We start from the raw sequence: 15,369 nt of genomic DNA on the forward strand, positions 1-15,369 counted from the left end.
GCAGTAGTTGGAGTAGGAACCAGAGGAGCAAACAACCCTATGCTCAATTTTCAAGGTTTTACACACAAGGTTTTTAATTTATACACATCTATGAACCACTTGTTGCAAATATTTGCTAGTTTATAGAGAAGCTACGACAAATCATGTAGGATTCAAAATCAAATAACCCTGTTATACTTACAAGAGGCATATGAACATCAAGTATCACGTTGTTGTAGATGCCTAGCCCTAGGATAAGGCCCACCTAGACAAGAATATCAACCAGAACTTAATCAAGCTGTTACTTTCGGCCTATCTTCATCCAAACATAGGAGTATACTTGGCTTACAAGTTCAAAAGTATGCTCTGTCTCCATTGAGTTTGAGTTGAACCAGAAGTTACGTGTCTCATCATCATATACAAACATTCCTACATAAATTGAGCAGTTAAGACTAAACAACTTTAGTAGTTGAACCAATCAAAAGAACATGGAAGCAGCATAAATTCTTATAACTGCACTAGCAAACGATAATATTTTAATTAGAATGCTACCTGTGCAAATACACCCTCATATCTAACATATAATCAGACTATTATGCTACTCATCTGCTTGCTTTATTCATCTAAACTTTCCTCACACAACTAAGGCATTTTTTCAATTCTACAATTTTGCACTTGGGTAGCTTCTTTCATATAGGACTTGCTTAAAAGAGGCAACACTAAGCTGCTGCTACAATTACAGCCCATTAAAATAGTGGTTTAAGCCATTGCCTTGGGACACTTTGTTCTGAGGTGTGTTAATAGAAACTTCACTTTTCTCCAGAGGGGCAAAAAAGAAGGAAAAGTCTATAGGGCTTAAAACAACATGAGAATTACACTCTAGTCCCCCCTGGAAGTTGTGTGAGATACCTAGGCTGCCATATAGGGATTGATATTTCTTCAGAGTAGCAACTGGCACCCTTATTACAAGACAAAAGCTACTATATTGGAGCATAAAGAGACTATCACTAGTAGGCAAGGTGGTAGTTGCAAATTATGTTCTATTAGCCACCATGTGGTACATAACTTCTAGTTGGGCCTTCTCTAGGTCATGCATTGGCCAAGTGAAGCGACTCATCAGGAATTTCATTTCGTTAGGTGGAGATGGCAATCTTGCAAGGGCTAAGGTAGCTTGGGATGTTATCATCCAGCCTAGATCCAGGGGTGGTTTGGAGATTATGACCCAGATACTCAGAGTAGAGCACTTATGGTAAAGATCATTGTGAGGGGTCTTCTTCCGAAAGGAGCCATGGAAGAAGCTACTATTAGTGAGATTAGAGACCACTACTCCCAGTCACTGAGGACCATCACAGCCTAGCACACACTAGCTATTTCAGCATAAGTCACCTCTGTTTCAGATATTGTTATGAAATTCCAGTGGAGCGCTGACTACAGTATTAGCAGTCTTCATGGCACTTGGTTAGCTTCTGTTCCATCTCCATCAAAACAATGAAAGCGTTGTCTAATGTTCTCTTAGAAATCATGGTAGAGTGAGGAAATGGTTAGTGTTCTCTAATCTTGAAAAATATTCAAGTAGCCTGTTGACACAAGATGCCCCAATATTTACGGTCTTTCAAAATGGATTCCAATGGATTCCCTTACTTACATAATCTGGCATTAAGTGCTTCTTTCATTCTAATGAGCACCCCTTTTGATTGGCAACATGGCCCTATGCCTGTTGTGTGACACTAGCTACTTTTGTAACTGTGATTAGGCCAAAATTTCTGACAACTGGCAGCTTCTTTCACGAATAGAGAAGTGTTAAACAAGGGCATTCTATGTGCATAATTTGTTCAGGAACAGTTTCTCTCATTACATGTTTTTGCAACACAGAAAGATGCTACTTCTGACAAGCAAATTAATCCCAAGTCATACTTTTTCCAAATAAGAAAAGACTACTTACCATAAGCAACATTGAAAAGCTCACGACAAAGAAGTTGAAAGAACTCTTTTGTAACTCCCCCTTCATCGACACCTTCTTCTCCCTCAATGATTACCTAGGGATTGAGATTGTCACACTATGTTAGTAAACTTAAATCATACATATCCATCCAAAAGGAGAGGTGCTACATTTAACTCTGCTCCAAGATGATAGGATACTGTGACACACAATAATTCTCAATGTAAGCATAATTCAAAAAATCAAATACCTTCCATATAATACAAATCCAGGAATGGTGACCAGCATAAGAGGCATTGCATCAAAATGAAATAGGAATGACCCATACAAAGTTAGGAACAAGACACTAAAAACAATAGATTAATTTACCCTTGTCCTATCAGCTGCATCAAATAAGCTGAAGCATAAAGTCACTCTTGTGAAAATATGCCTATATATCTCTAGAGGTATATGAAAGTCCATGCTACCTCTAGAACCACCAATTAGAACCTAGCTAGAGCTGAGGAATAGTGGGCCACAATGCATTTAACCCACTGCTCCAGAAAACTCATCCTCAGCATGCTGCCCTCCAAGAACTCCGAATCAACATTGTCGTAAGCCTTCTAACTAAGACAATCAGGTCTTGTCTCTTGGAGCATACAAGAGCTTGGGATTCCTAGAAGACGAAAACACTCTATAGGATATTGCACTCTTGAACAAAACCTATATGAGCTTTTATGCAAAGATAAAACACATTGAGGGAAAGTATCACTTCATCAGGGAGATTCTTGAGGACAAGTGCATTGAGCTTGTTAAGTTCCATACAGATCATAACTTGCAAAATCTTCTCACAAAGAGTTTACTTTTTGAGTTCTTTACATACTATAGAGTGTCGATGGGTATTGGATACTATCTTCACCTTCTTCTTATACTTCCATAAATGTGCATTGGCCTTTAAATAGGAGGTTGTTGGAGTAAAGGTCAATAGCCAATAGTCAAGTAGGTACCCCTTGTTTAAGTATACTTTAGAATCATATATAAGTGAAGATAAGAAAGAAAAAGGGCATCCTTCATTATACCCACTAAACTCTCTTGTGTGCTTCTCTCTCTCAACTGTCTTGAACTCCATAGGTTCTACCTTATATCTCACCATTTTTCCCTCTCACAAAATAAGATTTTTACCATGTCAAAAAGAGGATTAGTATCTAACATGAGAAGAGAGAATTTAAGACTTATTGGTTTAGCAAGGATCCTATACATAGTTCCAAGCAAAGTGATCATTCTCCATTGAGTAATCTCTGATTTGTCTCTACTATTTTTAAAGATCATGAGAATCAATCCCTTAGATATCCTCTCCTTCATATCTCTTGTTTTGTGAAGTGATGCTGGAGTTTGCACTAAGAAAACACAAAATGTACCAACACAACTACAACACAAGAACTCAGACAAGAATACAATAAATACAAAAAAACACAAACGCAAAGAGAGAAGAAAGAGAACTCTAAAGCAAATGAATCAATGCTCTAAATGAATGAGAGTTCACAAATGCTCAAAGGAAAACCAACAGGAGTCATTGGAGGCTGATGCCTATCGAAGACCAATCCCAAGGGTTGTAAACACCAATTCGAGCTGAGATGATGCTGAAAGTGGAAGGCAGCAGGGAAAAAACCAAAATGCAGTTGTCTCTAGGGCTAGAGTTGGTAAACATAGCACTGTAACTACTTGAAGGTGATGGCAACTCATCACCTGAGGCTATAGGAAGTTGGGCAACAATAGAGGAGGTCAAGACAATGTTGATTGGGCTTGCACTGCAGTAAAGGCAAGCTGTAACATGCACTGGAAGTGGTTGGGCAGCAAGGTGGGTTGCTCAACTTGTAAATATACATGTTAAAGTAATTAGCAGCATGTCTATTTATAGACAAGTGGATCCTCCCAAATTAGGGTTTGGCTTATTGGACAAACACACTCTAGGAACACATACTTTTTAATGATACTTTGGGTAATTTACATGTTTTGGCGTTTTTTAAAATAGCTAATCGATTTATAATGCATTTTTAAGCTCAACAGTCCCTCTCACACCCAAAACTGGAACAAGAAAGGAATTGTAAGCATAGCTCTAACCCATAGTCACCCTGATGTGTCCCATTCCAAAGTAGCTAGGGCATCGGACAAAGGGTGCACATTGGCTCCCCAATGGCCTACCAAGGCTATAGAGGTGATGGTTATCTTATATCAAGAGCCCAAAGCATCACCCTAGTAAGGCTAAGACGTTAGACAAACGGTGCTCATCAGCTACCCAGTGACCTACCAGGACCTCCAAAGGGGGATATAGAGAGAGAGAGAGTTGTGTGTGAAAAGGGATGGTTATATACAATCACATCACGAAACAAACAAGCTTGCAAGTTTCTCTTGATATTAAGGTCTACTAAAGACCAAATCAGCCTATGAAACATATCCATGTACAAAGAAAAGTGAAAATGAAAATCCTATCTAAATGTGCAATAAGTATAAATATCATGGGGGGAGAGAGAGAGAGAGTTGTGTGTGAAAAGGGATGGTTAGATACAATCACATCACGAAACAAACAATCTTGCAGGTTTCTCTTGCTATAAACATTCTCGTTGATTACCTATAAAAGCAATCTTTAAGAAAGTAGCATATTTTAAGACAACAAATGATTCGGTTCCTCAACAATGTCAAGTTTACAACAGTTCAATGAATGTCAAGAATTACAGGAATCAATTAGTAACCAGTTCTTGTGGTTTTCCCAAAGATTTACATGAGATATGTTACATCAATCAAGCTCCAATTGAGATGATTCAATGGATTTCTTCTAAATTTGAAAAATATTGTTTTCTTTTGCAAGTTTAATTTGATTATCTTACATATTTCTTTGGTAATGCTATCGAGATCCAGATTGTGTGATACATTGCAATACCTTTCTTATGATGCAAATCTAGAACGTCATCAAGATATTTCTTAATTGATGCAAGTACCCTTTGCCATTATTCATGAGTCATGATTCTTTGTTTTTATTCTCTATGATGTGCTACGGATGTCATTGTACATGATGGATTCCCAGCTATGGCATATTTCCTTGAAATGATTGCATTGTGTTAAGGGATTTCTAGGTTCAGGTCATGGCTACCATGCAGTCATTCACCAAGCTATGCCAACTTTTAGGGATCGAATTACCTCCTTACGACCTTAATTTTTATGCTCATGTATGTTATGATATAAAACAACACAAAGACTTCAACAAAAAGGTGGTTGCCTTGATGTGCCAATCATGATGTATATATTTGGGGTTCTTTGATAATGATAATATTGAGGACCATGTCTGTTCATAGCTGTTCAAGATGTGACTTGAATCTTTGTAGCATTTTCCTAAAGATTAAATGTTGTTTTCTATCACTTTCTTAGTCAAGATATATTTGGGAGGGCAAGCCTCCATACTGGTAGAAGAGCAAGTCTCAAGGAAGAATCCACAACCAAACAGTGAACTTCCCATGTCTACAACCAAGGAAGTACTCCTGCAAACCTGCATGTTAGTCCTAGATTGAAATACAAACCTTGCAAAAGAGATTACAATCTACAAACACAGGAGCTTCATAGTGAGATGCTTAAAAGGAGAACAAATCAAGAAGTAAAGGTAAAATGAAGAAATGAGGATGTGTGAATGAGTGTGTGTGTGTGTGAAAAGACAAATGAAGGAAATCCTAAAGCCTAAGTAGTCTAAGGAAAAAGAAGCCCATGGGCCTGACTCATTAACTTAAGGAACTAAGAGTGCTAGATAATGTGAGACTAGTCTAGTGTCCCCTACACGGACTAGCCTAAGTGTGCGGCCACCATCATGCATGACGATCTGTAGGTCTCTATTATTTATGAGGACGTACAATTTTCATGCTTTGCTTAGCATCTGATTGAAAATTAATCAAATGTGAAAATGAGACTTACACATGTGAAGTGTACGTGCCAAAGGAAAAACTTGTAACAAGTTATAGTGTACAAGTACTAGGTTGTACCGAGTGTCTGATTTCATCCTAGACCATTTAATTAGCCCTAGCTCTTAGGGTGACACTAGAAGAATGGGCATTGATTAAATAACTAATAACACCAATTCTGGGCTAATGAGTGATCAGGATCACTTGACTGATAAATTGTTGGCTAATCAAATTATTATTCTAAGCCATAAGTAATTATAAAATTAACTTTTAGAATTATTATTCGTTAATTTAATAAAGCTGGATAATGTTGGATATTATTTTGGAACATTGCCACCTACCAAAACTTGCCCATGCAAGTGGGAAAAATATTTTTGGACGCAGAGAGAGAGAGAGAGAGTGAAGATTTTACGAAAAAAAAAGAGAGAGAGTGAAGATAGCCATGTGGAATGTGCGAGGCATTTGCTCTCGCCATAAGCAACATGCCATGTGGACTGTCTTGCATGAGAACCAGTGGGATGTATTGTGTGCAGTTGAGCACAAAAGTCACGGTGAAGCAGGAAAAGTTGTGGATTGTCATGGATTCCGTCTGTTTTATGCAGGGACACATGCTACGCACTATTCGGGCGTGCTGATGATTGTCCATGAGAAATACCAGCCTGTTCTTGTTAAAAATGATGTGCAGGGCCTCTTTCTGGTAATCGAAGTCTTATTTGAAGGAGAAATTTTATGGTTGCTGGGCCTCTATGCTCCGAATGATCCCGCATCCCGACGGGATCTTTGGTCGACTTTGCAGGGCTCCATGTCACTTGGCCGAAGGGGGTTTTTGATGGGAGATTAATGTCAGATTGGAGAGGATCAAGGTGCAGCTGAAGTGCAGTAGACAGTGTGAGAGTGAGAGACAGAGTTGAGCACGACACCCAATGCAATAGTACTGAATAGAGTGTCAGCTGAAAGTACAAATGATAACCCTTATACCTTAGGGTTATAAGGGGCTGTTCACACCCGAACACAGTAAGTGCCCGTAAGTGTGCACCACAAGCACATACAAAATAGTACACATAATCTGGGGGAAAAAACCTCTCCTACCGAGAGTAAAAAGTGCCCCAGTGTCCTAGTGATCACCCGCACACTCCCATATGAGCGTAGGCGTAAGTAAGGCGTGTGAGATACCCAACAAACCCCCCTGGAGTGAAGAGTGATCAAGTGTACAAGGATCATCCGCCACCAAAGGGCGTCAAATTCAAAGCATCGCGAAATGCTTCAAATTTGTCTCGTGGAAGAGCTTTGGTGAAGATGTCTGCCACATTGCTGGTGGTAGGACAGTAGACAAGGCTGATATCACCTGCATGTAGCCTCTCTCTGACAAAGTGGTAGTGAATCTCTATGTGTTTCGTGCGAGCATGAAACACAGGGTTCCGTGCCACTGCAATGGCACTCTGACTGTCAGTATATAAAGGAGTAGGCTCCGTAACAGATACATCCAAATCAGCAAGTAAGCGTCTAAGCCATACGCACTCAACTGCAGTAGTGAAGGCTGCCTTGTACTCAGCTTCACATGACGACGTGGCAACAGTGGATTGTTTCTTGCTAAGCCAAGAAATGCATGACGAGCCAAGAAAGAAACAATTGCCACTAGTGGAGTGACGAGTATCAAAATCACCAGCCCAATCAGAGTCACTGTAAGCATGTAACTGCAGTGGTCCCCCCTTGGCATAAAGCAATCCAAGAGCTCTAGTACCCTGCAAGTAACGAAACACACGCTTCACAGCTTGCCAATGCGACATACGAGGCTGATGCATGTACCTGCTCAAAACTGAAACGGCAAACTGTATGTCTGGCCGAGTGTGGCATAGATAGATGAGACATCCCACTGCTGGCGCATAAGTATGGATATCAAACAAATCATTGTCATCATGTAATGACAGTTTGAGCCCAGGTTCCATGGGTGTACAAACTGGCTTGCAATCCTGTAAGCCAAACTTCTCAAGAAGTTGCCCAATGTACCTTGACTGACATAATCCAATGCCTCTAGCATCATGTACAAACTGGATGCCCAAGTAATAGTGCAAAATACCCAAGTCAGACATGTCAAAAGTTTGCTGTAAATTATTTTTGAATGCTGAAATCTGATCAGTACGTGTTCCAGTGAGCAAAAGGTCGTCTACATATAGACACAAAATCAGCATGGATCCCCCCTCTTTATGTACATAAAGGGTAGACTCAGATGGGCTGTTTACAAACCCCTGACTAAGCAAGAAGGCATCTATCTTTGCGTACCAAGCTCGTGGAGCTTGTTTCAAACCATATAGAGCTTTTTTCAGCTTGCATACTAAATTTTCTGAGCCTTCAACTGCAAAACCAATGGGCTGCTGTACATACACTTCTTCCTGAAGTTCCCCATGTAAGAATGCAGTCTTTATATCCAGCTGATGCACTTTCCAACCAAAATGTGCAGCCAAGGCAATCATAGACCTAATGGTCGTCATACGGGAGGTAGGAGCAAAGGTCTCCTCATAGTCAATGCCCTTTTTCTGTGCGTAGCCTTTAGCTACCAGCCGTGCCTTGTACTTATCTATGGATCCATCTGCATTCCTTTTCAATTTGTAGACCCATTTCGTACCAATGGCACGCTTGCCAACTGGCAAAGACACCAAATCCCAAGTATGATTCTTATGAATAGAATCCAATTCAGCTTGCATGGCTGCCATCCAATGCACACTATGTCGTGCATCCTCAAAACATTCAGGCTCCTCATTATCATGAGTACATGCTGCCATAACCAACTCCATGGAATGTGCTGAATCATGCAGTCGAGTTTGCCTTCGAGTACGACCAGCCAAGGGTGTTTCCAAATGACTATCTCTCATAGTCTGCGTGTACCATCTAGGCACCTGTCTTGCTTCCTGACTGTGTACAAGTTCCTGCTGAATTTCAGTTTCAGCAATGTGCTGATTTACTGCATGTTCCATAGGAGCAGCTGGCTGAACATTAGGTTCATTTGCTGAAGTACCAGCTGAATCACCAAATGTGATGGGCAGCAGCCCTTCAAAGACATCACGGGCAGCCTGATATGTATCAAAACCAGCCAAGGATAATTCTGATTTTTCATCAAATACAACATCCCTGCTGACAAAAACCTTCTTGGTCACGGGATCATAGAGTCTGTAGCCTTTGCTTTCGCTGCTATATCCCATAAAGATGCATTTTACAGCCTTGTTGTCCAACTTCTTTCGAAGTACCTGTGGAATATGGGCATATGCAAGACACCCAAAAGTACGGAAGTGGCCAACAGAAGGTTTGCGGCTGTGCCAAGCTTCAAAAGGTGTGACGGTTTTCAAGGCCTTGGTAGGGCATCTGTTCAAAATGTGGCAAGCGCACATGACGGCTTCCATCCAAAAACTATGAGGCAAACTCTTTGCCTTCAGCATACATCTGGCCATCTCCATGAGTGACCGATTTTTCCTCTCTGCTACCCCATTCTGCTGTGGAGTATATGCAGTAGTGTACTGATGGATAATGCCCTTCTGCTGCAAATAAGAATTCAGCATAGAGGACATGTATTCCCCCCCTCGGTCCGAACGGAGAGTCTTAATCTTGCAACCAGACTGAGTTTCCACAAGTGCACTGAAAGCCAAAAATGCATCATACACTTCTGACTTCTTTTTTAAGCAGTAGACCCAGCACAAACGTGTAAAGTCATCAATAAATGTTACAAAATAGTAACAACCACCCAATGACTGTGTCTGCATGGGCCCACAAACATCCGAATGCACAAGCTGCAATCTGGCTGTTGCTCTAAAAGCAACATCACGGGGAAAAGAGAAACGATGCATTTTCCCCAAAATGCAACCCTCGCATAAATGCTCAGGAGGTCTCTCCAAGAGAGGTAATCCTTCCAACATCTGAGTACGCTGTAATAGCATCAAGCTGCCATAGTTTACATGCCCCAAACGAGCATGCCATAACTCTGCCTCTAACATAGCAGGAGTAAGAGTGGATGTCAAATATGCAGACTGATCTACCGAAAGAGCATCCAACTCATATAACCCATGACACAGAGAACCTGTCAAGACCAATGTCATGTGTTCCTTGTCACGGACCATGCAACGGTCATCATCAAAGGTGACCTGCAAACCACAACGTGCCATAGAAGAAATGGAAAGCAGATTCTTCTTAATGCCAGGCACATACAAAGCATCCTGTAGGCGGAGAATAGAGCCATCAATGGCTGTAAGCTGAATCTCCCCAATACCACGAACAGGGTATGATGCATTATTAGCACACTGAACAGACTTACCAACGGGAGGTGCACCAAGAGAAGCAAACAAATCTCTACGAGATGTGATATGCCGTGAGGCACCACTGTCAAAGAACCAAGTGTCAGCATCCTCTGTAGAGCTAAATGCTCTATCAGCCCAAGAGACATCATAACTGCAAGTGTAAAAACAATAGTCCCTGTCTGCAACAAAGGACGCGGACTCACTAGCAGTGGAAGGAGTTGCAGAAACAGACATCCCTGACTCCTTCTTCTTCTCTTTGGCGATGCGCTTCCTGCACTCAGTGATGTAGTGGCCAGGCTTCTTGCAGTAATGGCATTTTCCTTTCTTGGCTTGCGTGCCCCCCTGTTTCTGACTTGTCTGTGAAGTGTTACTACTACCAGAACTCTGCGAAGTATTTTTCCCTTGGCTGTTTTTACCCTTCTGCCTTGACATAAAAGCCTGCTCAGAGGCTATACCATCCACACCACTGTTCCGTCTAGTTTGTTCCTCCTCTAGAAGCAAACTGACAAGCTGAATGAAAGTGATGGGCTCTTTCAAAATCCTCATAGTGAGGTTCAAGGCAGTATGAAAAGCCAAGTAAGAGGGAGGCAGTGAATTCAATGTCGTAGAAATCAGCTGCGCATCTGAGTAGTACTCATCCACATTCATGAGTTGCTCCCGCAAGTCCTGAATTTTGTTGAGATGATCCTGCATAGAATCACCCTCATTCATCTTTAGAGTCTCTAGCTCTTTCTTCAAGAAAGAGATGCGAGTCTCATTCTTTCCTGCAAACATCTGCTCCAATATCAACCAAGCTTCTTGTGAAGAAGCTGCTGAACGAATATGAGGAATGATAGAACGCTGAACTGCCAATGCAATCAGCGACATAGCCTGTGCATCCCGTGTATCCCAAGTTTTCTGAGCTGCAGTTCTTGGGGGAAGTGGCTGAGCGGGGTGAGGTGGAGGGGGCTGAGGTTGCCCTCTTGCACGTCCTCCTAGAGGAGGAGTAGAGGGAGCCACAACTCCCGGTCGTGCTTCCTCTCCACTGACATAATCCCACAAATTTTTGGCCACTAATACATTCTTCATCATGAAAGACCAAAGGGAATAATTGTTCCCATCCAATCGGTCTTCCTTGGACACATAGGTGAATACATCTCCTCCTTGATTTGCCATTATTTCCCAAAAGGCAATAGAGCAATGTCAATGCAGTACGAGCTGGAAATCTGCAAATTTCCAGAAATTGCAGCAAACACAAGTCTGCAATTAATGTGCAAAGGGTACTCTGTCAAAAAAACTGTCACTGATGCACGCTTCCCAAGGTGCAATTAGTGCTCAGCAGCACTAAAACATCAAAAGCCCCAAAATTTTCTGCCCAAAATTTCTGTCACAAATGTCTGTTACAAAAGCCCCAAAATGTGCATTCAATGTGTCACAGACAGACACAGCACGTTTCCCAATGTGCAAACAGTGCAGTGCAACACTGTTATGAATAAATCCCCAAAATTTTGCCAAAATCTCTGTCAAAAACAGTCGGTCTGTGACTGTATCAGCAGTTTAAATGCATCTGTCCTCCAAATACACAAAAGCCCCAAAATTTCTGACCATTCAGTCAGAAATTTGCATGAAATTTACTTTTCCAGTAGATCTGTGCCAACCGCGTGTGAACCGCCGCTTCCAGAATTTTATTCTGGGCTGGAATGACAATAATTTTGAAAATTTTACCTGACGTGGAGCAGACTTGCGTGTGCTGGTCGACGGGCAGTTTGGCGCAGGACAGGCTGACGTGGTCGTCAGACGAGCTGGCTGCGCGTGGTCAAAACGGCGGGCAGGACGGGCTAATGTCAGACTTGCGGGCTGCACGTGACGTTGACAGGCGGGCGCAGGTCAGTCGCGTGTGACGGGTGGACTGACGGTGGTCTGACGGAAGTCGTATGGGATAACAGACGACTTAGGCGGCGTCTGGGCTGACGAGGACTGCACTGTTGGACAGCGCGCTGGCATACGTCAGCGCCTGCAGCTGACGTGAAGCAGACTGATGTCAGACGTGACTGACAAGACTAACGTTGACGGCTCCTGCTGGTGGCGCGCTGATTGTTGGAGCTGCACGCTGGGCAGAGGAGTCGTCTGGTGCTGCGCGCTGACGGACTGAGCAGGAACAGGCGGCTGGGGCAGAACTGGCGGGGGCTGCAGACTGCAGACTGAAGACTGCTCTGAGCCGAGCTCTGATACCAAATGTCAGATTGGAGAGGATCGAGGTGCAGCTGAAGTGCAGTAGACAGTGTGAGAGTGAGAGACAGAGTTGAGCACGACACCCAATGCAATAGTACTGAATAGAGTGTCAGCTGAAAGTACAAATGATAACCCTTATACCTTAGGGTTATAAGGGGCTGTTCACACCCGAACACAGTAAGTGCCCGTAAGTGTGCACCACAAGCACATACAAAATAGTACACATAATCTGGGGGAAAAAACCTCTCCTACCGAGAGTAAAAAGTGCCCCAGTGTCCTAGTGATCACCCGCACACTCCCATATGAGCGTAGGCGTAAGTAAGGCGTGTGAGATACCCAACAATTTCAATATGTATGTTGACTCTTCTCAGTCCACTTCAGGGCATTCGGTAATGGATACGCCGGAAAGCCGGGTGTGGAATTCCTTTGCTTTACGCGTACTTAAGCAAGATCTTTGGTCGTGGCTCCACCCTTCTTTTTCAGGATTTACTTTTCATTCCGCACAATATGCAACTACTTGGTCGCGGTTGGACCGAATGTATATCATGCAGGGGGATGATTTTCTTCCCGAGATGCTGGAAATGAAGGTCTTGCAGCAATATGCGTTGTCGGACCATTTCCCCCTCCAGCTTGAGATGCGGGCACAACCTATTGCACCTTTTATGCAGTTGCTGGATAGGCTCCCTTTACATTTCAACTCCTCTTATTTGAAGCATCCAATTTTTCAGGGCTATATGCAGCAACTGATTGAGAGGTTCTTATTGGACTTCGCCTCTGAGGGCTTGGCTTCATTTGCACAGCTGCTCTCTAATGTGCAGCAGGTTGCTCGGCAGTATGGGATCCATCATGCCTCTCTTTGTCGGCGACGTCGACATGCAGCAGAGGACTTATTGGCTTTGGTCCGTTCCTTGCTCTTGGATTCCCCAGATGATGATTTTCTGCTGTCACTGGAAAGGCGTTTGGCCCATCTTATTCAAGTGTTCCAGTTGAAATCTTATCAGCAGGCCAAGCTGCATAACTTGACTGACACATTGCAAGATAGTGCCTGCCAGTCTCATAAGTTCTTTCGCGCCTTGCATGCTTCTCCGGCTCGCGAAAATATGACTAGACTCCAGGATTCGGAAGGTCACATGGTCACTGATCGGCAGACCATTGTCACTATGTGCAGAAATTATTTTATGGAACTTCTTGGTTCTTCTCCCTCGCCTTCTAGCCAGGTTACGCATGCCCGCTCGGTCTTCTATCATCTGGTCCGCTAGCAGGTTCCACTTGATATGCAAGCTAGTTTGAAGGCGGATATTTGCGAGGAGGAGGTTATGGATGTTTTGTTGCACCTGCCTAAGGATAAAAGTCCTGGTTGGGATGGTCTCACTAATGAATTCTTTGAGAACTTGGCCACGTAGTTGGTGAAGCCATTGGCGGTCATGTTTCAGCAGGTTTGGGAAACAGGGGTCATGCCTTCCTCGTGGAAAGAAGGCCTTATCAAACTGATTCCAAAGGTCCCTTCGCCGTCAATGCTGCAACACTGGAGACCCATTTCTTTGATGGGCTCGATGTATAAAATTTTCTCCAAAGTGCTGGCGAATCGGCTTCACAAGCACCTTCCAGCTATTGTGCATCCTCTCCAATATGGTTTCATTAAGGGTCGCAACATTCTGCATAATATCTTAAATGTGCAAATGGCTATTGACTATGTGCGGCACTCCAGTCAGGAAGTGGTCTTGATTCAATTGGACTTGGAAAAGGCTTTTGACTATGTGGACTAGTCTTTCATTGCAAATCTCATGTCTGCTATGGGTTTTGGTACTCGGATGTCCAAATTGATCTACACCATTAGTGCTGCGGCTTCTTCAAGAGTTATGCTCAATGGTGGGGTTACAGAGCCATTTGTCCTTGCACGCTCGGTTAGACAGGGTTGCCCTTTGAGTCCTCTCTTCTTTGCCCTGGCGACTCACCCGGTCCTTTCAATGTTATCCTCAATGGCGGCTTCTGCTCAGCTGGCAGGATTGTCTCTTCCTTTGGGGCAGCACTTCATTAGCCAATCTTTGGCTGATGACACCTTTATGATTTTGCGGGCGGACAGGGACAACATTCGAAAGGCATTAGATGTTTGGACGCTCTTTGGTCAGGCCTCTGGTCTTCGCATCAATGCCTTTAAGTCAGCCATTCTCAGTTGCACGGAGCCTGATTTACAGTCATTAGGCTGGCAGGGCTAGGTGGTTTCCTGTGGCTCCATTGTCAGGCATCTTGGATATCCATTGGGAGTGGATGTACGGCCAAAGGACCTACTGGAGTGGATTTCACAAAAACTGGCGGCGAAGTTTATGTATTGGAAGTCACAAGCGTGGCCATTTCATGTCCGCCTCAAAGTGGCTCAGACAATTATGCTACCAATGCTAATGTATTTCGTGCCATTGCTGCTGTGGACGCCTACTACTTTGAAGGCTCTCACCCATCCCATTCGTTTCATGCTATGGAAGAAGGATTCACTGCAGGCAGGCATTTCGTGGATTTCATGGTCACATACATGTACCCCTAAACGCATGGGTGGTGGAGCTATTTTAGATGCAGAAACTCATATGCTGGCTCTTCGTTGGTCTCTTTTTCGTGCCATGTGTGTGGATCATCACCCGTGGACTATCATAGCCCGTTATTTTCTTGAGCACAGCGGGCTACACCATGGTAACACACGACTTCGGGCCTCCTGGTGGCATGTCCTTACTGCTGACTCTTGATTTTCCAGTCCCTCTTCCTCTTTGTTACTGCACTTGGTCGGCTCTTGGAAAGTGGTGCTCGAAAAGGCCCGTTGGCATCCAGTGGGGAACCGCTTGCAGACTAACTCCTTTCAGCTGGAATTGTTGGCAGTATCGAGATTACTTTCCTGGGAAGACAAACATCAGCTCAGACCGAGGTTTAACTGCATGGGCCGTTTAGGTGTGACTTCGATTGCGGATGCTACCCTTGCCACTCGCAATGTCCTCGCATCGTTTCGGACTGCTAGGAGACTTTTCAGGATCCCGTGCGGATACCGTGG

General features: G+C 43.4%; 1 protein-coding gene across 5 annotated transcripts in view; it reads right to left on the reverse strand.

Annotated features, from left to right (window-relative positions):
- The window catches only part of LOC148028288 (uncharacterized), a 341,703-nt gene that overhangs the window by 64,436 nt on the left and 261,898 nt on the right, over nucleotides 1-15,369 (reverse strand). For all 5 annotated transcript variants that reach the window (XM_087690090.1, XM_087690091.1, XM_087690088.1 and 2 more), the window contains 3 exons: nucleotides 1,922-2,015; nucleotides 329-408; nucleotides 182-244 (listed from right to left, as the gene is read on the reverse strand). In XM_087690090.1, the coding sequence (XP_087546216.1) occupies nucleotides 182-244; nucleotides 329-408; nucleotides 1,922-2,015 (237 nt within the window). The remainder of the gene's footprint in view (nucleotides 1-181; nucleotides 245-328; nucleotides 409-1,921; nucleotides 2,016-15,369) is intronic.

This window comes from Lygodium microphyllum, chromosome 12, assembly GCF_053477565.2.
Source record: "Lygodium microphyllum isolate KBCC chromosome 12, Lygodium_microphyllum_v1.1.10, whole genome shotgun sequence".
Taxonomy (NCBI): domain Eukaryota; kingdom Viridiplantae; phylum Streptophyta; class Polypodiopsida; order Schizaeales; family Lygodiaceae; genus Lygodium; species Lygodium microphyllum.